Source organism: Atractosteus spatula, chromosome 2, assembly GCF_055471065.1.
Source record: "Atractosteus spatula isolate fAtrSpa1 chromosome 2, fAtrSpa1.hap1, whole genome shotgun sequence".
Taxonomy (NCBI): domain Eukaryota; kingdom Metazoa; phylum Chordata; class Actinopteri; order Semionotiformes; family Lepisosteidae; genus Atractosteus; species Atractosteus spatula.
The window spans coordinates 62,457,902-62,480,809 of NC_142707.1; the positions used below are offsets into that span (position 1 = coordinate 62,457,902).

The following is a 22,908-nucleotide window of genomic DNA, read 5'->3' on the forward strand; positions in this document are numbered from 1 at the left end:
TTTTTATTGTTTCCAGCAGCCAGTTCTGTTTTAGATTAAAGACATGCCTACAAAAGTCAGAAATTAAATCCATTCTATAAAATCAGTTAACTGCTTGTTTCCCTAAAACACTCTTTTTGTAGAACAGCAGGGTGAACCACACAAGTTGTTTTTTTTATGTTCGTAATTAAACTGCTGTCTGAAAAATAAATGGATGTAAGGTCTTGCAAGAAAAATGGTTTAACTTTGGGCTTAAGGACAGATTTAAACAATTATAAGGCTTTTTTTGCTGTGTAATATACAAATAATATACACTGGTGGCTCTGTGGCTAAGGATCTGCGCCTGTGGCTGGAAGGTTGTCGGTTTGTATCCCACAGCCGGCAGAGGAATCCTATTCCGGTGGGCCCCTGAGCAAGGACCTTAACCAACTGCTCCAGGGGCGCTGTACAATGGCTGACCCTGCGCTCTGACCCCAAGCTTCTCTCCCTGTCTGTGTGTCTCATAGAGAGAAAGTTGGGGTATGTGAAAAGATACATTCCTAATACAAGAAATTGTATATGGCCAATAAAGTGATCTGATCTTATTTTGTAAAATGGCGTGAAGTGCAAAGTGGCTGCTTAGAACAAATTATTTTGTTTTTAGTCAATAATGACATATGTAAGGGATTATGGTACAGCTTACGATCTGACATTAACATCACAGTTTCTTTAGCACTCATAAAAAGTTAATGGAAATGCCCTGCTGTGCAAATGTTTTAAAAATGTTTGGCGCGCAACCTTGTGGTACAATCTAATGCTGTTCAAAGAACCCCAAAGCCTCCATTCGTGTGTCTGTACTGTTATAACAGCTTTGACTATTAATACGTCTAAGATGGAGAAGATGCCAAGCTCTATTTAGTGTCTGGGGAAACTAAACGAGGAAGAGCCTGAGCAGTACTGAGCTGGGAAATCTCCAAGAAAGAGCGTGTTGCTGCTGTAAATGCTTTGGGTGGACCACTGTCATTTGGACCAGATGTTTCAAACCTCACTGCACAGGAAATTAGGCGGAGAAGTGAGAAAGTTGTTCACTACATGGATTGAAGGGGGATTTTTTTTTTTAGTAGGCCTGATCCTACAAGCTCAGAGTTGAATTTGGCCATGGCACAGGGGTTGATGATCTTATTTATTTTTAACAGCTAAATGGGGGGGGGGGGGGAGGGAAACAGCTTTAATGACCAAATAGTCAAGACCTTGGTTTAAGGTCTCGTCTGGAAGATGACCTACTACAATCACTGCATAAATCAGTGGGTTCCAATGGCATTTTCCCCCAATTGTACATAAGGAAGAGAGGGATATTGTTCATAACCCCTTAACTAGGATATCTTAATCTCGCATAGAAAAGGAGCAGTACTTATAGATTTTGGAGATTTTCAAATATGACACCAATTTGGAAAAAGGGAGCTAAAAATGAACCAGGAAACTATTGAGTAATCAGTGGCTCTGCTCTTGCTGTTAAAGTAACGTGAAGAAAAGCTAAATGTGAAATGTTTTAGGAGACGGCCAGCCTTGGAAACAGGAGGCCCTGTTTACTGTAAGTAACATACTTGAATGTCTTTGAACACGTATCAAGGACAGCTGATAACACTGAAGCATATACTCTAGCACAATATATTTAGACTTTCGGAAAGGTTTTGATAAGGTTCCCTCTCAAATTTAAACACATTAGGATTCAAAGGTATCCATGGGAATAGGTACATGGGTAAGAAACAGGTTATCAAATAGACAATTTAAGAACATAATTGGTCATATTTAAGTAGTAGTCTTAATACAAAATCGGCTGTTTTAGGCTCATTGCTCTTAGTGATATAAGTGACCAATTTAAATTCTGGTATAGTTAGCAGACTATCTAAAGAAATACAAAGACAGAGGGAGTGTCAGACAGAAATGAGAATTACAAAAAGACTGGGCAGACACTTATTAAATGAAATGTACAGGTAGCATTGATAAGTACAAGATATTCACATGAGAAGCAATAATTTATACTGTAACATAATGTGACTGCAGGATTCTGAGGTGTGTCCTTATGTTATGATTTTTAGGTTTAAGACAATGTGGAGAAACCATACAAATATCAAACTGAATGCTTGGGTATATAGCAAAAAGAGTAGAATATACATGGTGGAACTTGTACATTGCAACATTAATTAGGAGCTCAGGTAGAGCATTTTGTTCAATTTTGGCCACTGTAACCACAAAAATTATATCGTTGTGGTTTAGCGGTTTTGAATGCCAATATTTCATCTTGTAAAGAGACCTCACCCTTGACACAACTATGCTTGAAATTGCTGGATAATAAAGCATCTTGCTAGATAACAGACCAATAGGAGTAGAAATTGGATAGCTGGACTACTTATTAGGCTGAAGATTTCCAGAAGATTTGACTATGTGATAAACAAATGATAGGCAGCAAGGAACAGTAAAGATGTATGTGAAGAATATATCAAGGAGGGAGAAGAGACCAGACAGAAAACAACTTACAGCCTACAGCCCCTCTTCACCGCTGAACCTATTCTTGATGAATGGAATCCTATCAGGTATTGGGCACTGAAGGGACATGGACTCAGATTTTGGGAACATTTGTTAACATGTATTTTCTTATTGGTGGAAATATCTTCAGAAGAGGATAGGTTAGTTCTTATTTGTTTGTTGGTTTCATAGGAAAACAGTTTTTGGAAATATGTGAAATGTACCCATTCCTCTGTAACTTGCAGCATGTTTGTTACAGTATTCTACTTGCAGTACTAATGTGTGCCTAAGCTATCCCTTGACATCCAGCCAAGTTTGAAATCAGGCCAGAGTCATATTGATAGGAGATATTTAATGTTTCATTTTTCCCGAAGAAAATTAGCATCCACTTTTCCCAATACAAGCAATCTTGGAAACATTCACAGAAAATATTTGACTTATCTCTAAAAATAGTGTATACGTGTTGGCTTTTTAGGACACTTTTCTTGTCACAGTTTGGTTTCATTATCTTAATATAGTGCTTCCAATTTTGCTTGATGTTTAGATTTGCTTGTTTTAATATTTTAAGGCATGAAAATATTATATACAGTACTAGGAATTTCAGTGAAAACCGCATGAAAGCTTGTATTTAATATGCTTGGCGAAGTTACACAAACCTTGCCATTTCCCTTGTTTTTCATGATCTTGGGGGGGGAAATGGGTTTTCCTAAAAAAGTGGGCATTAAGTGGCCTGGATCTGTATTTGCCTTTGACAATATGGCATGTTACACCCGGGAATTAACTCCATGTCCCTCAGGCTGCTGTCTTTGAGGGTGTCTTTAGAGTGGCTCTTTTGTTGTTTAAACAAGGATGTGATCTGCAGGCTTCCAGTGTCTGTTCTAGGATTTTCCTCAATCGGTATAAAATGTGATTCTTCCAAGTTATATTCCCAGGTACTGTGTTTTAATTTTCTTTTACATCCAGGTTCTCCATGAAATTCATTAAGGCCTCACAGGAGAACTGTGTTGCATTTTAGATGACATTCAAAAGAAATCTCAAGAGCATTAGATAAGAAGCATAGCTCTCTTCAGTGTTGTTTGAATAGCAGCTGCAAGGAAATGAAGTGTTTAATTTAAAATATAATGTTATGAGTTATGTACATATGTTTTCTTACCTGTCCAGCCAGTAATTGAGTTTGCATTTAAGTCTGTCATAATAAGCAGTAAGCTGAAAACATAAGCAATGCTGAATTATATATCATCCACAAAGTTATGATGTATGAAGTTAGGCTTTGTGGCTTTAAATTGTGGGGAAAAAATAAAAAGAGCTTCACAGCAAGGTGAAAATAATTGCTCGACAAGAAAAATAACTTGTCTTGTCCAGAAGTGTTCCACACTAATAAGTGGTGGATTTCTTCCTGTGCAAACTTAATTTTGAAAAATCAATACAGACAAGTACAACTGCCTTCCCGAAGTTGGCCATCCTGATGATTATATGATATATCACCTCCAAATGCACAGGCTGAAAAGTTGCAGAGGTTGCAATAGAAATTGCCAAGCTAGGCGAGAACCAATTGTATGAATTACATCCGATTTCCTTAGATAATAAAAACCAATGACTTATTTCCTGTAGGTTTGTTGAAGGCTCCGTAGGAGGATGATTCACTGCACTCCCAAATCTTTTGGGCAAAACGGGAAGCCTTGTTCCCTCCTTAACTAAGTAAACTTTTAATTCATTACCAGAATCAGCTGTAGCTTTACTTTGATCTAATTGTTTTTTTTAAATGTTTTCATTATCCTTAAGTTCTATGGTTAATTTATTTTACTACTACTTGTAATGATTTTGATTGGTTTTGCTCAGTGTAATGTTATTATACTGTAAGTACAATATAAGATCAGATCACTTTATTGCCCATATACAATTTCTTGCATTAGGAATTTGTTTTTTGGCATACCCCAGCTTGCTCTCCATGAGACGCACAGGCACGCAGACAGGAAGAGAGAAGCCTGGGGTCAGAGTGCAGGGTCTGCCATTGTACGGCGCCCCTGGAGCAGTTGGGGTTAAGGGCCTTGCTCAGGGGCCCAATGGAGTAGGATTCCTCTGCCGGCTGCAGGATTTGAACCGGCAACCTTCTAGCCACAGGTGCAGATCCTTAGCCACGGAGCCACCGCTCCGCCCCAGTATAATGGTTTTAGAAATGTTTGCGGCAAGACACCGTGTCCAATCCGTATCTCATTTTGTTCTTTTTATTTCCCCCTGCAGACAGTCCCAGATATAGGTCGAGGTTTGGGAACCGAAAGTAAATATAATAACGGAGGGTTCAGGACCAAAGGGGAACTTCAGTCCCATTTCTCAGATTTAGTTATTACATTTTGGTAACCAAATAAATGAATTGACATATACCACAAAATTTGACACATTTTGTATCAAAAAAAAAAATCGTGAACTATTTGAAAGTACTGTATGGTTGCCATATTGCAAACTCCTGGTTTCGCCACAGACAAAAGCGAGATTTGTGTGAATTGTGACGTGAAAACGGCCCTACTTGCTCACTAGTCACTGTGAGCAAATGAGAAACATGGGCTCCTAACAACGCTGATTTTTATAATTTTATTTTTGCTGATTATAAGGTTGCTCTTTTTATGCAATACTTGAAAGGGGATCTCAAAAAAAAAAAATTGTCTCCCTGTGTGTGTCGGTTTCATGAAAATATTTAAAATTAATAAACTGTAGTAGCAGAATTCACTTGCACTAAAGCAGTGGTCCTCAAACTGTAGTATGCCAGATGACCCTGGAAATGTGTTTTGTGCCCTGAAAAACGTGGAATTAAAAATTAGAACAATTTTTAATTATTCAATTGATTGGATTAATGACTTATTGCATGGTGGCAAGAACTTCAATGTTGCGGAATAAGGATTTACCTGTATGTTCTATGTCATGTGCCACTGAGATGCTTTTACCTGTAAAAAGGTACTAAATGACGTGCTTCAGCTGAGCACATTGGTGTTGGTGTATAAGGCTTTAGAAAGTTAATAGTAAAATATTTACCTGAATGTGCAGGGTAATGGGGAGCCAGTGAAGATGTCCTATGACATTGCTGTTTCTGTTCTACTGTTTTAAATACCTAGTGTTACTAATTTGGTTCTTAACAGATACAGTAAAGGCCTCATTCATTAATGTCCTTGTGCAGTAAGGACTGTATTTTATGTATAGGCTTATTACTGTATAAGCCTCATCATGTTGTATCTTACTTGTAAATGAGGCCCCATCGCCTTTATCTGGTCAATCCTCATATTACACAGTATGGTAGCCTGCAGCCATATCATCATATCATAAGCAGGTGAGCCTGGTCAGTACCTGGATGGGAGACCTTCTGGGGAAAATCTAAAGTTGCTTCTGGAAGAGGTGTCAGTGGGGCCAGTTGGGGGTGCTCACCCTGCGGTTTGTGAGGGTCCTAATGCCCCAGTATAGTGATGGGGACACTATACTGTAAAAAGGCGCTGTCCTTGGTGTGAGACGTAAAACCGAGGTCCTGACTCTCTGTGGTCATTAAAAATCCCAGGGCGTTTCTCAAAAAGAGTAGGTACACTGGCTGCCGTCACATCATCCAAGTGGGAGCTACACATTGGTGATGGTGGAGTCCCCATTGCCTGTAAAACGTGGAGTGAGTGGAGTGTCTAGAAAAGTGCTATATACTGTAAGTGTAAGGAACTTATTTCATGTTTTTAAATGTCAACATATTGTAATATGTGGATTATACATGTGTGTATGTCATAAATATGCATTTTTGTTTGCCCTTCATTGCACATATACATCTTCAGAACTCTTAAGGAATTGAATATACTTTTTTTCAGGCCATCCATAAACATTTAATACACTAGCTGCCATAAATCTGTTTTTAATAGCGATATTATGTATGATAATTGTTGTCTTACACGAAAGCTTAAGGGAAGCAGTCTCGCATGCAAAGATGACAAAAGGGGTACAACTTAGTTTATTAACATGGGAATGGTTCCAAACCTGGTGTCGTATTCCTGTGATGAAATAAAAATTAGTCAACAACTGTCAATTATTTTTTAGATTCTTCTGGTGATGAAAGACCGTTGGTGGAAACACCCCTGTCAGCATGATTTAAGAGATACTGTATGTGCGCACACACACTTGTCTTTTACACTTGATACACTGTGTTTATATAGGATTTTAATAGTAATGAAGGTTGTAATGTTTAATTCCTACTACTGCAAGTACAACATTTTGAGTTATTTTGCATTAGCCCAGCCTCGCTTAAGCTTGTTTGTTTGCAAGCATGCTGTTGTGCTGCTTGCATATTACTAGTTTTATACTTCAATGTTCCTTGTCTCCTAACATGCATTTCAAAGCTCATCCTTGTTTCTTTACTCTTAAAAGGTATGTGCTTTAATAGTCATGCTGAAAACTCCGCCTTTGAGCTATTACTGTAATTTGAGCTCTATTTTCAGGTACAGAAGAATCTAGTTATTCTTCATTTGAAAATTTGGGCCCAAAATACTTAAAGACCCTTCAAAATGTTACTGTGGGATGGAAACATGATGTTGCATCACTCTCCTTTTCTGTGTTGAGTCTACCTTTCTTGTGCTAAAGACCAATCTCAAATTTCAGAGTCGTCAAATCTGACGTATGTGCAGTCTGTCACTCACTTATATTTCAGTGGGTATGCCGTCTTGAAATGTAAAAATGTTATACTATTTTAAGGGTTTAAAGAGAGCTTCTTTGTGGAAGCCATACTGTATGGTTCATCGTCTTTCAGTCTGAAATAAATTGATTGTGATTCCATGTGTTTCTTCCAGTCATAGGAATTTATAAACATCAGGAAGGTTGCAAAGCAGGAGGCGGCCATTCAGTCATTCCTAAAACACTCGAGGATATCAGTTTCAACAGTATGGCTAGTTGCTTATTCCACTTTTCCACAACACTTTGTGTAAAACAAAGAAAACCTCCTGTTTTTCTATTTCAAATGTACTTCAAAATCGTTTCCACTTGTGTTTCCCAGCTGATTGTAAAAATAAAGTCCATAGGAGTGACTACTTCAACTCCTTTGAGGACTTTGAAGAATTAAATTGGGTCTCCTCATACCTTTCTCTGTTCAAGACTAAAAAAGGTTCTGGTCTTTTATCCTGTTAGTGTACAACTCTTCTCGGGGCATATTCTAGAGCAGCAAAATCTTTTTGTAATGTTGAACACAATATTCTTAAAGAGGCTTTTACTGTGCATTATGCAATTTTACCATAACATCCCTTGGTCTCATGCACCTAATATTTTAAAACTGCTGTACCTGCAGTATCCCTTAAGATTATAGTCATCAGATTCTAATTTTTGAGGCTTTTTTGGTTTTCTAGATATGCTTTTCTTTTGCCGATTTACTTTCATAAACATGTTTCAGGGTACTCCAGACACCTTCCGGGGTCACTTGTAATTTTTTTTTTGCAATTATTCTTGTGCTGCAGCTTTTTCTTAGAAGTAAACATAACCATGTGCACCTCGGAAGTAAATTGAACTATGTGCGTCTTGAAAATAGGTCTCATCTGTAAATCCGTGTTGTGTTTTTTCTTCAATTTGTTTTGATGATTGTTACATGTTTTGTTCATTCTGAATTGTTTACAATAATGCAAATTATTTTAAAGCACATGTTAGTGCTTTGGAATGTGGAAATCTTTACTGTGTGAAGTATTAAATTCATTAAAAAGTTTGGAAACGCCTGTTGTTTTATTGATGGTACTGAGATAATTTACGTTTTTCGCTCTGAAGTTTCCTGCTGTTTGGCTTTTCCAAACTTTTGAATAATGCTGCGATTTCTTCAGTAAAAGGGAAATCATGGCGTGTTATGTCTATTAATATAGTGTGCTGTTTTTGAAAGCCTTTCCATACAGATTGCTAGCATTCTCCTGATTAGACCTAACTGTTCTGCTGTAACACAATGTCAGTAAGGCTAAGTGAAATTAAAGCATAATGCCACTTTTTAAAGACATAATATTAGAATGACTACCTCTGAGTTTTAGAACCTACAAAAAATGTCAGATGCAGAAAAAAATGTATTGACATTTGCAGTCGTTCTCAAAATACAATTTGCAAAAATCTGTTAATCTGATATTCATATTGATATAATAGTTTCCCATGTATTTCACTTTTTATACGTCATCAGAATAAAAAGTAATAACATTTTTTGACAGGTGTCAGATTTGGTCATCATCTTGAATCACAGAAGAGCAATTGAAGCTTTTGGGAAAGGGGGCAACCTCACACTAGGAGGGAATTGTACAGTGGCAGTTGGACCTCTGGGGAGGTAAGAATGTTTCTTCTTAATTCTAGCTACCCTTCGTGGAAGGCAGACAAAGTTAAGTAGATTTAAGTATCAGTGCTTAACACATACATGTTGATAAAACCCATTTATTTTTAATTTAAAATTTAATTTTTAATTTTACATTAAACTACAGAGTGTATTTCAATAGAACAGTTCCCCTTTCTAATGTGTTTTGGTAAGACTGTGTTTTGGATAATATATACTGAAGAACATGTGGTTTTATTTTAAGCATGAGCAAAGAGTCAGTTCTTTGACTCATGGTTTTGATTAAAAAATAATTCCTTAAACAGTAGCTTAGGCTTTAAATCTGTCAAAATGATGCTGAAAATGTAAATCAGTGTGGAATACCTATGATATATTGCTATTCAATGCAATAGTGCCATTTGTAGCACATTGCTGTAACCAATTTGGTAAGAGTATAGCTCTTGTAAGATCATTGTTTATTGTATAATATTTTCATACTGTTGCTGCCTATGAATTCTGGAAACATCTGTTCCTCTTGTTTTGGAGTTAGATCAAAGAATGCAAAATAATGCATTTTTTAGTGTTAGAAACTCTAAAAAAAGAAATAAAACAAAGGTAAATGTTTCACTTACAAATTCCATATATTTTTTTAAATATATAGGCTTAACACCATGAAAGTCTTTTATGATTATTCAATGAAATAAAACATGCCAGAAATTTGAATAAATGAGAGAACAACAGTATGAGTGCCAAAGTTCTTTGCAAAACTATTGAGACAAAAAACAGTCACAAATAAAGAAAAAGGCTTTTTAGTCAGTGTGGCTTCTTCTTTCTCTGTATCCTTTGCTGAGGTTAAATAACATAAGAAATCTTAAAAGCAAGAGAAGACCATCTGACAATCTTACTTATTTGCAGTTAAGGTAGCTTATTGGTCCAAAGGGCACATTAAAGAGAGCATGAGTTGGCTTTGAAATTACAAAACAAAAACAGCCCATAAAATAAGCAAATAATTTATTCAGAAGTATAACATGAAAGTTAAAAGTGCTAAATGTATTTAAAAGAATCTTGAAATGAGTAAAAAAAATATGTGAAACATGTGGAGAAAACCAATTGATAAGGATGTGCAGAGGGAAAAAAAAAATGTTGTTGGCTATTTTGCTCTTAAAAAGATGCACAAAGACAGTTAGGGGGTATATGCGTGTTGGCATAGTCTTCGGGCCTTTTCCAGGCAACATCCCTTAAAGCTTTTATAAAAACAAATAAATGCAACGAGGAACAAATGTGTAATAAACTCAACTGACATCTAAGAAAATTAATCTGTATAGAAATTTACAGGTACCTGTAAATAGTCCCATCCAACATGTTCCCACAAGCCTGTGATTTCATCATCGTCTTGCCCTCTTTTTATCTCTTTCTTTCCGATTGTTTCTTGGTCAGTAAAGATCTGTTTTTGCTTTTGTCCAGCCTGTTGCCATGTTAGTTTCTCAATTAACACATATTATGATGTCTCATACTCTTTGATTTATGATTAATAGATTTTTTTTCTGCCTATATATGCAAGTGTACATTTTTGTCTTTTTTTTATTACCTATAGTTCTGTACTTTTTTTTTTAATTCCGGGTGCAGTATTTTCTTCTTTATTTGATACAAGCAGCACAACATGGTCTTAAGCTTCACTTTTAAGGTACAAAATCAATTTCCACTTAATCAAAAGGCACTCCAATTTTACTTCTTTTTTTTCAGACCTTTGATTATAAGTAATTTTTTTTTTGTGAATTCACAGAATTGTTGACCTCTTTAAAGTCCAGGACAAAGAAAGTAAATGTTATTGACCCTTCACATAAATGTTAAGGCATTGCTTTTCTTTTAAGTTAATCTTCGAACTATCTTCATGTAGTTATTGAATTCACTATGGTATTTGTTTTTCTTATTGAGTGCAAAAACAATGATATTGTCAATAAATCATAAATGATGTAAGTAGGTTACATTAATCTTCAGAGTCTTTTTAACTTAACCCATTGTATTGAACGTTTTTTCCAATATGGCTTAAATATTTTTCTGGACTACCTTGATAATAATGATAATAGAGCTGTAACTGTCGAGGATGTCTGTCTACTTTTGAGGGTAGATGTACAGCTTAACTGGAGTAAAACAAATTAATTAAATCACTAAAACATGTAGAAATGCTCATCTCTATTCCGCACTGCTACTACTAATAGTAAAAACAACTATCTTTATTTTACATATTGCCGTTCATGGTACATCTTTGGTGCTGTACAATCCAGAAAATAGGCAGGTATACATATTTTGATATTAAAGGGTGCAAAGAATTTCACAACAGGATTTGAAAGTGCTAGCTGATTTGCAGGATCAGATATGGATTATGAAAGCACACTCTCCCAGTTTTCGGAACCTTGTTAGGGGATTAAAGAAGGCCAGGAGCATTGTGTAGGTGTATCGAGTTAAATTGGGGAAATGTATACATTTTCTTCTCAGTAAATCATGAAACCTGAAAGATCATGTGTGAAAGTCTGAAGAACTTTAAAGTATGCATCCAAGAAAGAAGAGACGCAGGGATTTTTAGCAATGATTTGTCCATGAATGGGAGGTGTTTAAGAGAACTTGGTTTACGAGAGAGTTGCTCCAGTTCCATCCAAGATGGTAGATTATTTTGGTCTAGATGAGGGTGAGTTTTTTTTTTTTTTTTAAGAGAGGTACAATGGTGGCCTGTTTAAAGACCGGGGGAAAGAATCCTGAGAGCTCAGAACCCTGACAAGGAGTCAGGGGAACATCAGGAACTGGTAGTTGAGAGCAGCAACCTGGAAGAGGTGAGGGGGTAGTGCGTCCTGAATGCAAGCAGTATGTTTAAGGCCCTGGAGCAAACGCACACGTTTCAGTCTGAGAGGGCTGTGGAGAAGGAGGAGGGAGAAAGATGATATTTTTCATATTTCTGTTTTTAAGAACTACAAAAAAGTTAGATTTTTTTTTTTAATTTGTGGAACAGTGGAATCTGATCTTCTTCAAGCCATCAGGCAAAGTCATACAAAGTCAGTTCTCTGCACTCCTGTTAAAATGACCAGTTTGCCGTGTTAAATTAAATGCTGAGATACCCGAGCAGTGCTATGAAGCTGAACTCTTTTCAGGAGAGTTTAATTTTCACATCTTCTTATCCAGCATTAAAAATAGAGGACTTTGCAACATGATGGTGTTAGGTGATCTTTTGTGAAGTTGACTCAACCATGGACATGATGACATCAGAAGTCTATAACATTGTTTGTAGTGCTGAAGAACCTTTGCTTCTGGCTATAAACTTTACATAAAAGCAACCATCTACTGTCTCCTCTCATTGTATATATCTTGTGTATTTTTTTGTTTTTGTTCTGTAAAGCACTGAGAAGTCACCTTTTAAAATGAAGTTCATTATTATTATCTTCTGCTAAATGTCTTTAAATCACATTTAATTTAGAAAGCCCTCAAGTATGTAAGATTAGAGAAAATTTGAAAAATGGCTTTTTAAAATATATTTAATACTTGATGGTGTTTTTGACTGAGCAAGAGCAGAATCCCAAAAGTGTTATTTCTGGTGTAATCAGAAGTTCCTTATGAGACCTATAGTTTTTATAGTTTTTTGTTTTTGTATAGTATAGTTTTTTGTTTTGTTTTTTTTAATGGAGGTCTCAAACTGGGCTCTGGCATTCCCATGATAGAATGCTTTCCTGGCCTACAGGAGGCCTGGGATTTAATACCTGCCTAGTGCATTTATGACATTTTATGGGCAGCATGTGTGTGTTGGGTAACACTGCCACCTCAAAGTGCAAGAGTCCTGGGTTTGATTCTAGCTTGTGGTGCCTGTCTGTGTGAAGTTGGCTTGTTCTTTGTATATTAGCTTGGATTTTCACCTACCTGGTGTCATGGTGTCCTCCTGCCTCCTAAAGGCATACAGGTTAGGTTTGATAGGAGGCTGTTCTTAAACTTCCACCTCAGTGAGCCAAAAGGCTTCCCCACATCTGTGGACTCCTTGATGTCCTGTCGAATAGAGGAAAATAAAGTACCAAAGTCCAGAGGAGAATGACTTCCTAACTTAACATGCATCTATGTTACAGAAATGTTGAAGCAGATGTTGCCTTAAGAAGTACTGCAGCTGTGTACACATACTGCAAGTCACGAGGGTTATTTGCTGGCATTTCCCTGGAAGGCTCCTATCTAATTGAAAGGAGAGAAACCAACAGGAAGTAGGTGATCTCCAACAGTTGTCATAAAGGAATTACTGTGTAATGAACAGTCTGTTGTGGTATTGTCCATCAGTTTTCTGAAGTAATTTTTGTTGAACAAAAGCTTTTTATATTGAACAAAGGCTTTTAATGTTTGAGAGGCTGCAATATGAGCCACATTTTCACATTGTTCTATTTCTTGAAAATGAATATACAGTAGCTTTAACACAGAAGTGAAGCTCTTTGGAAAAATGCTTCCGTTATCAGGTCATCATCATAACTGACATATCTTCTATATTACATTGCAACCAGAAATTTACAGGGACCTAATTTTTAAACCTATGTTATTAGATTATATTTCTAATTGTATTTTTCTGATAGATTTTATGCTCAAGATATCCGTGCCTTCAACATTTTGAATGGTGATGTGGAGCCACCCCCAGCTGCAAGTAATCTTTATGAAATTCTTGAGGTCTACACCGAGAAGTATACAACTGATTGGCAACGTAAGAACTTGAGGGCAGCCTCAAGTAAGGTTTGTACAACACATGCATGCATTCATTGTGTGTGGTGTGAACATTGCTACAAGATTTCTTATTATCATGCTTTGAAATCAGGGGAATTCTTGATACATAATTGTGTATTACTTTATGAGATTACTTTGCAGACTCGCTGAAATTCATGTGCTTCAAATAAGTGTTGTTGGCTGCTTTGAAGATGCACTGTAATAGGTGTAAACAAGGTTTCGCATCCACACTGGGGAGTATTTTAATACCAGGCAGTAACACTACCTTAGAGACCACCTCAGACATTCACTTCAAAGGAAGGGTAATTCTAAATCGGAGATTGCTTCATATACAGTGGTTTGCCTGATGCATGGATGGTGGAAAACCCAGCTGACCCTTTTTTGTTCTGTCTCCTGCGACTCAAAATGCTCATTTTGCAGTTGAGAATACACGGAGCAAGCAAGGATTATTAGAAGGTCCTACGCTTAACACAATTACAGGGCACTAAAGCAAGCTCACATGATGAGTGTAAACCCATCTGTTCTCCACCCAGTGCTGAAAACATGCAGAAGATATTAGGAAACAAAGGCATGCGCATCATGCCAAGAAGTGAACTTCCTTTTGGATATGGATAGCATATTTACGAGGTGGTAATTGTACAGTATAATAAAGTTCAGCTGCAGCATTGTGCCACTAAACTGTTAGGAATGGTTGCCAAACAAATGTAATAGTGTTTGTTTAAACCTGATTAAACAAAATGCGATGCGTCAGAGCTGGTGCTTTCAGCTGCTCAACATGCATCTACTGACATGGACAAATAGTTGCACAGTTAGATTTTGGGACAGTTTATCTGAAACAATATTATTCACTGATTTTTTTTTCATTGAACTGTGTTTGTCAGTGAGGGCTTTAAGTCAGTTGGATACCTTTCTTGAGATGAGATGACTGTCTTTCAGACTTAGTTATGATGTACAGTAAGTAAAGAAATGAGAAAAAAAGCAAACGAACACAGTATATTAGTACTATCCTACCCTTTTCTGGACTGCTATTTCTAAATCCCATATAGCTGCCAGATTTGAACTGCTTTGAGCATCATCCCACCCCATTCAGTACTGACTCTTTCCCCATTGAAGTCTGTGGGATTTGAGTTATATAATCAGATATGGAGGAGCTACATGATCAATTGTATATAATATCTTCTTAAAAGCTGTAGAACAGACAACTAATAGCATAAGATCAGCTTAACTTAACAGAACTGTCTAATACCAGGAAAGAAAAGCCATAGCAGAATGACAAATGTCAAGGCTTCATAGACACAAGGAAGCTAACTTTTCCAAACACCTGTACATTATTTAATCCACAGACATCTAGAGCAAGTGGATTCAGCTCTTTAGAGCTGTAAAATACAATAGATTGTATTAATAAACCTCATTAGGTGTTATTTCAGTTTCTTCCCAGAATGTTTACCCATATAAGAACGCACGTTCAGGAAGATGCAGGTGCAGAGACAAACTCGCTGCAATTGTGTGAAGTAACTAAAAACTCACTTGTGGCTCTCATTTCAGGTGAATAATCCCCCAGAAAGACCTCTATCAAGACCACAGCCACAGAGATCATCAGTGAATCGGAGACCACAAGGTAATACTCCAGTAAATAAAAATTAACAGCAACCGCAATTGCACTGTTTCAACAAGTGTTTCCTTAGAAAATAACGTATGTAAATATTATATCGATAATGTCAGATTTTACATTTGAAAGTGTGTAAAAGTTCTAAGTCTAAGTTCTTGAGACTAAGCAGTTTTTATTTCTTTTATTCAAGAAAAATAACATTTGTGTTTTGGATGTTTTAGATCAAAAACCAAATCTCTACCCTGGTATCAGCGATTACAGATCAGACATGGGTAAGCAGGCAGATTTGATAAATATGTTCTAAAGCAATGTATTTACAACATGGATACTGTAAGTCAGTTTGACTATTAACCAAGATTGTTGTGCTTTCTTCAGGGAAATGGCAAATATGCATTTAAACTGCTTGCAAAATGTGATGTTCCACATTCCCCAAATAACTGATTAGGGGTTAGTTATTCTAAAGTAGAGTCAGGTGTTGGAGCCAGTTATTTCAATAACCACTTGTTCCAAGAGTACTTCTAAGAGTAATGCAGTGCTAATTATGCTAATTATTTTTTATTGTTCGTTCTGTTGTCATACACTCGTCGTAGAGGTAAATGGCATTCAGGTGGTGAAGCAGCTTCTCACTTCCGTACATGATGTGTAGTGTAGTGGGACTGCTGGAACAGAATATTTCTGTAGCTGCTGCACCTCAGTGGTAGACAGAAGTAGGTCTCCTATATGTTAAGCTCTATATACTGTAAATACAAAGAATTATGTTTCTTATTATATCTCATACCCCCAACATGTGTTTTTCTTTTAGGTGCAATAAATGCACCATATAAGTAGATGCTAATACATAAAGATTAAAACAACAAATATCTTAATAATAATAATAAAAGATACCTGCGTGTAGAAATTCACAGCTTCTACAGACCTTCTACCAATTTAGTTAACTCCAAATGCAACCAAAGCTGTTGGCATGTGGAACCTTGAAATTGTGGCAGAGAAAAGTGATTTTAACGGTTTAGGACACAGTTCAAGACCTTAAGATCTGAAGCACCACGAGCCATTTCAAGCTTTGCTGAGAGCTTTGATTTCAGCTGAACCACACAAAAAAAGTACGGAGGTCATGATCACAGAGGTTTGGTATGGTCATTTACCCCTGTGATAGTATCGCATTTTATTGTGAGTGTGTGAAATGATAATGAATTTTGCAAGAATTAACCTACTCCCAGCTGTTCTTATTACATCTTACCAAAGGATTCTTGCATGGTTCATCTAAAAGCCTTTAAATACATTAAAAGCTTATAATTTCATAAACATACCACATCATTACTTTATTGCTTAAAAAACTCTGGCAGTAAAGAGTTCTGATTCTACAGCACAAGACAAAATGACAATTGAATAGTTAAACTTTGCTAATAAACATTTTAAAAAGCATTTTAGTGATGCACTATACAGTATATATAACATTTTAAACAGATGTTTGATACTGAGGGCTGTGTAATTTCCCATCTCAGTCTTCCGAGAAATTTTTGGTCCAGTGTGCTTAAAATTAGTAAAAAAACTTTCAATGTTGTGGTTGTTAACATTTTCCCATGGATGAAAACTGAAAATAGTGTTTGTGTAAGTGTTACAATGCGATTTAAAGGGCTGACTTTGCGTGTCACCGTATCTCTTTTCATTGTTCTGTGTTTGAGGCCATTTCCAATTAGAGCTTTCACATATGATCTGTTTGTCATGGAAGTTGCAAATGAAATGTGGTGGATGTTTCCTGTATATTTGAGCAGTCTTGATCATCACGTTCTAGATGACAGCTTGCTTTAATTTTGTCAAAAGGTGTCAGGCAGGGTCCTGTGGTTTGCCGCAGGGTTATATGCAGAGATGAGTGATCACAATTGAGTACTTCTGGCTTTTGGCGTTTTTGCTTGGCTCTGTTGGACTGCTTCCCTGCCTCTGTACTGTAAGGCAATCAATTAAGACTCATGGAACATTTAACTCTATGTAATTAATGTATTGTATGTTCAATGCTAGTTCCAGGCTTTGTGAGTGTCTGGCTTTTTGCCTATGGCTCCCAGGAAGGCTGGAGCTAGAAGAACTTATAAAGAAACGCCATGCAAAAAAAAAATCCTTTGGTCTGTTTTTTTATTTCAGTTCTCTAGTATCATTAGAGCTACCACACTGATGCACAGCAGTATTGTGTAGAGTGGGGAATACTGTAGGTAACAATACAAACAAATGTATTTTAGAATGGAAGATGGAACAAATGTTGATTTAAAAAATCAGTTGATGTTTAGTTTCAAGAAAAGACCGTATGTGTGTTATATATTCTGTCAGTTTGCTTTTAAAGAAAGGTTGAAAGAAACTCAAGAGAGTTGTGGTTTAAAATAGCATAAATGTTTTTGTGGTGGTTTTGGTTTTTTTAGAATTATACTATTAAATATTCACTGTCAAACATTTTATTTGATTGCTAACAACATACAGTAAGTGAACATCTGGCTCACTGTTAAAATGAAAAGGATAGCCATGGAACATTGGTTGTCACAAGGCGCTTGACAAAGCAAGTGACCATACATGTTGTGAATACAGAACAGAAAAGACCAGAAGACAGTGGAGGAGAGGATATTCTGCTTGTATCACCTAACAAATCACCTAACAAATTCATCTCTAGAGCAAATAAATGAAAGACTACAAAGCAGTGATCAGTATTTTTTCATCTTTGGAGTGCAGTCCTGAGAATGTTGAGAGTTTATTAAGTGGAAGAATACAGTGGTTTGTTTGAGGACCACTACTCCCTACAGTGCATTACACGCAGGAAACGGAGTATAATGTATAGAGGCACTGTAAAATAGGAAACTTCCATTTATTTATTTCAGCAAATTGGAGCTCTTGAAGGTTTTCTCTTCAAATTTCTTATGTATATTTCGGACAAATTCAATTCATGTTTGACCTGTTAAGTAAATCACAACAACATTTGTTAGACAATGTTCTTTCAAAACTTTCTCTAATCATTTATGGTTCTCTTGCATAATTAAAAGTGAAGTCAAGCATAACTTTCCAATGCATTATAGAAAAGGAATGGCAGTAAAACAAAAGTTACACTTTGGATGTACTATGCAGTCTGCAAAAACATTTCTTAGAAGCAGTAAGACATACGCAGAGTTCTCACTTTACTGCAGGTGCCTGAAATGAAAACATTATTGAGAATGTGTTCTTTTACTAGTCTTTAAGTACTTCTGAGTTGTGCAATTCATTGCAGTTTTGGGAACAACCTTTATTTCTTTAGTGTACATCTGAAATTCTTTCACATGAAGCAAAGCTCAGCTGTTCACGTTACTTATGTTGAAAATATTAATGCTGTATAATACCAAACATAAGCAGCATGGGTAAATCATGTTTTTTCTCAATTTTTAGCATTAAGAAATTCTTCTGTATTTTAATATTGATATTGGGGATTGCATCACATTTACAGAAAGACATTTACTTTTCTCCATAAAAATGTGGATGCCAAATATTTACACCAAATTAAAAAGTAAAGTAAACTCACGCATCACCTGTTTATAATGGTGCGCTCAGCAAAGTCAGACTTGCAGAATAGCTAGTTTTCTAAATTATATTGCAACATTTTCTCTCTCCATGTCCCATCCTGTCCCTCGCTGAAGTCTGAATGTTTGGTTTCAATTTTACCTTGTTGCTGGAAGCTGCACATGAAATTTCGTAAACATTTAATGAGCACCTACTATATAAACACTGGACAGGTGTTCTTTTCAGCCTGTGAGGTTAATTGGGAAATATTGTGAATCTCATAAAGCCTATAGGATGAAGTGCTGCCATTTGATACCTACTGTATTTCAGTGTACTCTGCAATTGTTCAAGGACCACCGGGGGTCATCTGAGGCAAAGTAACCTTTACTGATTTTTCTGTCCTTGCCTCTAAGAACCGGCAAAGCTAATGACCTCTAAATATTACTAAACAAAAATATGTGATGTAATATTTTGTGCCACAGGACATTTTGTACTTAAAAAGCTTTAATGTCTGAATAATCACAGGAGTGGACTGAAGTTTCCATATCTATCCACTTTGTAATCATTTTATCCAATACAATGTCATGGGGGAGCCGGAGCCTATCCTGGATAGGACACCAGTCCAGTGCAGGACACACACACACACACACACACACACACACACACACACACACCAGGGACAATTTTCCCAAAAGCCAATGAAACTACCAGTACTGTGGGAGGAAACCAAAGCCCTGAGAGGAAACCCACACAAATATGACGAGAACACGCAAACTCCTCACAGATAGTGCCCCAAGAATTGAACACTGGGCTCCAAGGCAGTTATACTAGCCACTGCACTACGGTGCCATCCATACGTTTCCATATCATGCTTCACAGAGCGTCCTTTTACCTTACACTTATATTTTACATGTGGGCCTTCTCTGTTATATGGCTTTTGAAGGCACAAGGGTGAGGGTAACCCCTCCTCAGGAGATTGGGAGGAGAATCGGAGTCCAGGCTACAGAGGTAAAAGAAGCAATCACCAAGCCTTTGCTTCAGCTGATGTTAAAGCACCATACAGCAGCATGAGGGGAAGAAAAAGTTCTTCTCTCCTTTTTCTTTCTCTGCCCGTTCCCCCTAGCAAAGCTCTCTTTATAGACAAATAACAGAAGTTAAAATTCTCATTCCCACGCAGCCCCCTCTTTCAGCAGCTGGATGACTTTCCTTTCTTGCCTCTCTGTTATCAAAAACCTAATTTGTAGCTGCCTGCAGTCTAGGCATTGTCAGAGTCACAAGGACATATTATTCACAAAAGAAGCATTTTGAACATAAACAACTTTTTACATATGCCAGGTTATTAGTGCTTCGAGTACAGGTGTAAGGTTACAAGTGTTGTAACTGCAAACGTCTGGAAATGGTCGTGGTGTTATATAAAAGAATGATCTTTCATAAAGATCAAAACTTTATTTTCTAAAGCCTCTGTTGCAATTTTGGTTTATGATGGATTGTTCATCTCTTCCATACAGGCCAATAACAAAACGGCAACACGCACCAAATTAATGTACAAAATGATCTGCGTTTCCCCGTTTTTAAATTCCTAAAAAACTGTTCAACAAAGGGCTACACTCAGTCAAATCAGTCCCCAAAAATGAAATATTAATATAAATAATTTGGTCCTTTTTTGGTGTAGGAAAAGCTCGCTCTCATCTCATTGGTGAATAAGACTAATAGACACAGCTTCACATAAAAAAAAATGAGTTTGTAAATTGGTGTACATACAGTTTAGAAATGATGTTTATAGATGTTTGGAGACACAAGTCTTTTTTTGCTTGTGAGTCACTCATGAAGAATGCTCTTGTGCAATTTTCTCTCTTATGAGAGTCATGGCACCCTCATCCCGCTATGCTACTTTTCTGCATTGTTTACTGTATTTTAGTGACTGAGGCATGTCTGTCATTTTAACCTCTTTGGCAGTCAGCCAGTATTCTGTTTGAACTGTCGTCTTAAATTGGCTCAGTTTTGTTTTTCCCCGTCATGGTGGAATACCTTAAAAGATTAATCTGTGAATTATCTGTCGAGTTTTTATCTTTAACCATTACTAATAATTCTCATTCAAATTAACATTACACAGTAGTGAGAGAAGAAATTGTTGCTCACTGTTATTTAAATTAGTGTGTTTTGGCAGTGTGTAAGGAGGTTCATGGTGTATAATGATCTACCTATGATCATTTTACTTCTGTTTTGTTAAAGGTAAATTTCCTATATCAACCCTTAAGTACTCATTCTGATCTCTTCCTTTCTTTTCTTAATCAGACCAGTAAAAATACATTATTACAATGATAAATAGCCGTGATATTTGTGTAGTTGCATATGCTGTTAAAATAAATTACATATTAATTACATTAAGCCTATACATAATGATGTTGATTTATGTGTAAATACACATGTAATTCTGTACATTTTTTAAACATTTGCAACAATATGAAAAACATGACATTTCATCATTGTCTGAATTAGGATGTTTGCTTTGTTAGGAATTGTAATAATGGCCTTTAAACAGTTTTGTTTTTCTATTTTTTATTCCTGACTTGTTTTTGCCTTTCTTCTAAGTATAAACTATTTTATTACTTTTTTATTTAGAATACAAAGAACATCAATGTGCCACATTAAATTGGTAGTAGTCCATGCCCCTTGACACAGCAGCAGAAGATACTAATATAGTCATCCTGGATTGAGATGGCTGTCTTTTTTACTTTTCATCTACCTTCCAATTATACTGTAGTTCAATGTAATTATGTAATGCTTATTTGGAATACAATATTGAAAAAAAACTTTTAATTATCAGCATTGTCATGATTCCCTAAAGAAAGTAATTTCTAAGGCGCATTAATGAATTTTTGCCTTTATAAAATACCTAAATGCACACACACAAATGCAGAAATTAATTTTAATAAATGCACATTATTTTATTCTTAGGATATGCTAGAGGAACACCCAAGGAGTGAGTTCGATTGTAGAAAATTGGAAATTTAGGTTGTGAAATGAAGGGTGATGGTGTAAAATCCCTCTATTTTATTTTGAATTTGAAGGAATCTGATAATACGTTTAAGTGAAAATACTAGGGGATCTTTTAACGTGAACAAGCCAGTATTGTCTTGGGTTCTCGGGTTTTGCACCATAGACTAGCAGACTGTAGAGGAAGCTGCATAATTTTGTTTGCGGTATAACAGTGCTTATAATTTCAATTGAAAAATTATCAGTGTACATATGGAAGGTAAACCAGTCTTTTGAAAGACCTACCATTTAAATTTCTTGCCATCACCTAGATGTAGCCTCAGTACTTCAAGTTGATTGGTCTCATTGTGTTACATGAAAGCCCTCTTTCTTTTATCTTTATTATAAACAGTCCTCAAACACCATGATTTAGTGAGTGTGATTGTATCTGATAATATTGTTTGTAGGTTTATTTTAATTCACATGACCTATATATATCATATCCTATAACAAGGCAACAGAGTGAATTAGTGTGATAACCAAAGAGTGAATATAGACTGGGGAAAAGGAGCAATCAATGTTTTGTAGAACTCTACAGGGCTTTCTGTAGACTAATTTTGTAATGTGAAATAAAAAGTGATCAACCAGGATGAAGCTCCAGTTGGGCTGGAGTCTAACCCTGAGCAGCACACTTTAAAAGAGAAGCAATTAGATGCCCAGAATTGTAGGATTACAATGTTGATGCAAGTACATTAACTGATGGTATTATTAACTGGTATTATTAACTGAGTAAGGGAATTTTATTAATTTTCCTTTTTTAAAGTTGCTGTGTGTGTCCAAATAAAAAATTGTATTGATCTGATAATAGCTCCCCTTTTGCTCTCTAAGTATTTAGCCTTGCTCTGAGCTGTACATCTGTCTATAGAGTACAATACAAAACCAAAGAGATCCAGCAGATGCTTCCATAGGGTTAGAGGACAAATAGCATGACAGTATGGCAGCCTAGTCTCACACACCCTTCAACGGGAGGTGCTTCCCTCCAACAAGCTCAGGATGTCCCAGCACCCCCAACTCTCACCCTGTACTGGTCGAGTCAATATTTTGCTGGCATAGAAGTATCTCAAATAAGTTGTCCTTGTGCTGACAGACTTGTTGAGATCCACACAAATTCTGTATTGATTAAATAGGTTCTGCTGTTGCTTAACAGTAGGCCCCTTCAGTAACCTCATTACTCACTATATAGCAGTAAATAGCACTTGTCATTTATATAGACACTCCTTTATTACAGTGCTAATATTTTATTATCATAGTGTGA

The 22,908-nt window shown here is 36.4% G+C and overlaps 1 protein-coding gene across 1 annotated transcript in view; it reads left to right on the plus strand.

Annotated features, from left to right (window-relative positions):
- The window catches only part of sh3yl1 (SH3 and SYLF domain containing 1), a 56,889-nt gene that overhangs the window by 27,601 nt on the left and 6,380 nt on the right, over positions 1–22,908 (plus strand). Inside the window, exons 5-9 of the mRNA XM_088906654.1 lie at positions 8,670–8,782; positions 12,868–12,996; positions 13,357–13,510; positions 15,047–15,119; positions 15,332–15,382. Coding sequence (XP_088762780.1) covers positions 8,670–8,782; positions 12,868–12,996; positions 13,357–13,510; positions 15,047–15,119; positions 15,332–15,382 — 520 coding nt within the window. The remainder of the gene's footprint in view (positions 1–8,669; positions 8,783–12,867; positions 12,997–13,356; positions 13,511–15,046; positions 15,120–15,331; positions 15,383–22,908) is intronic.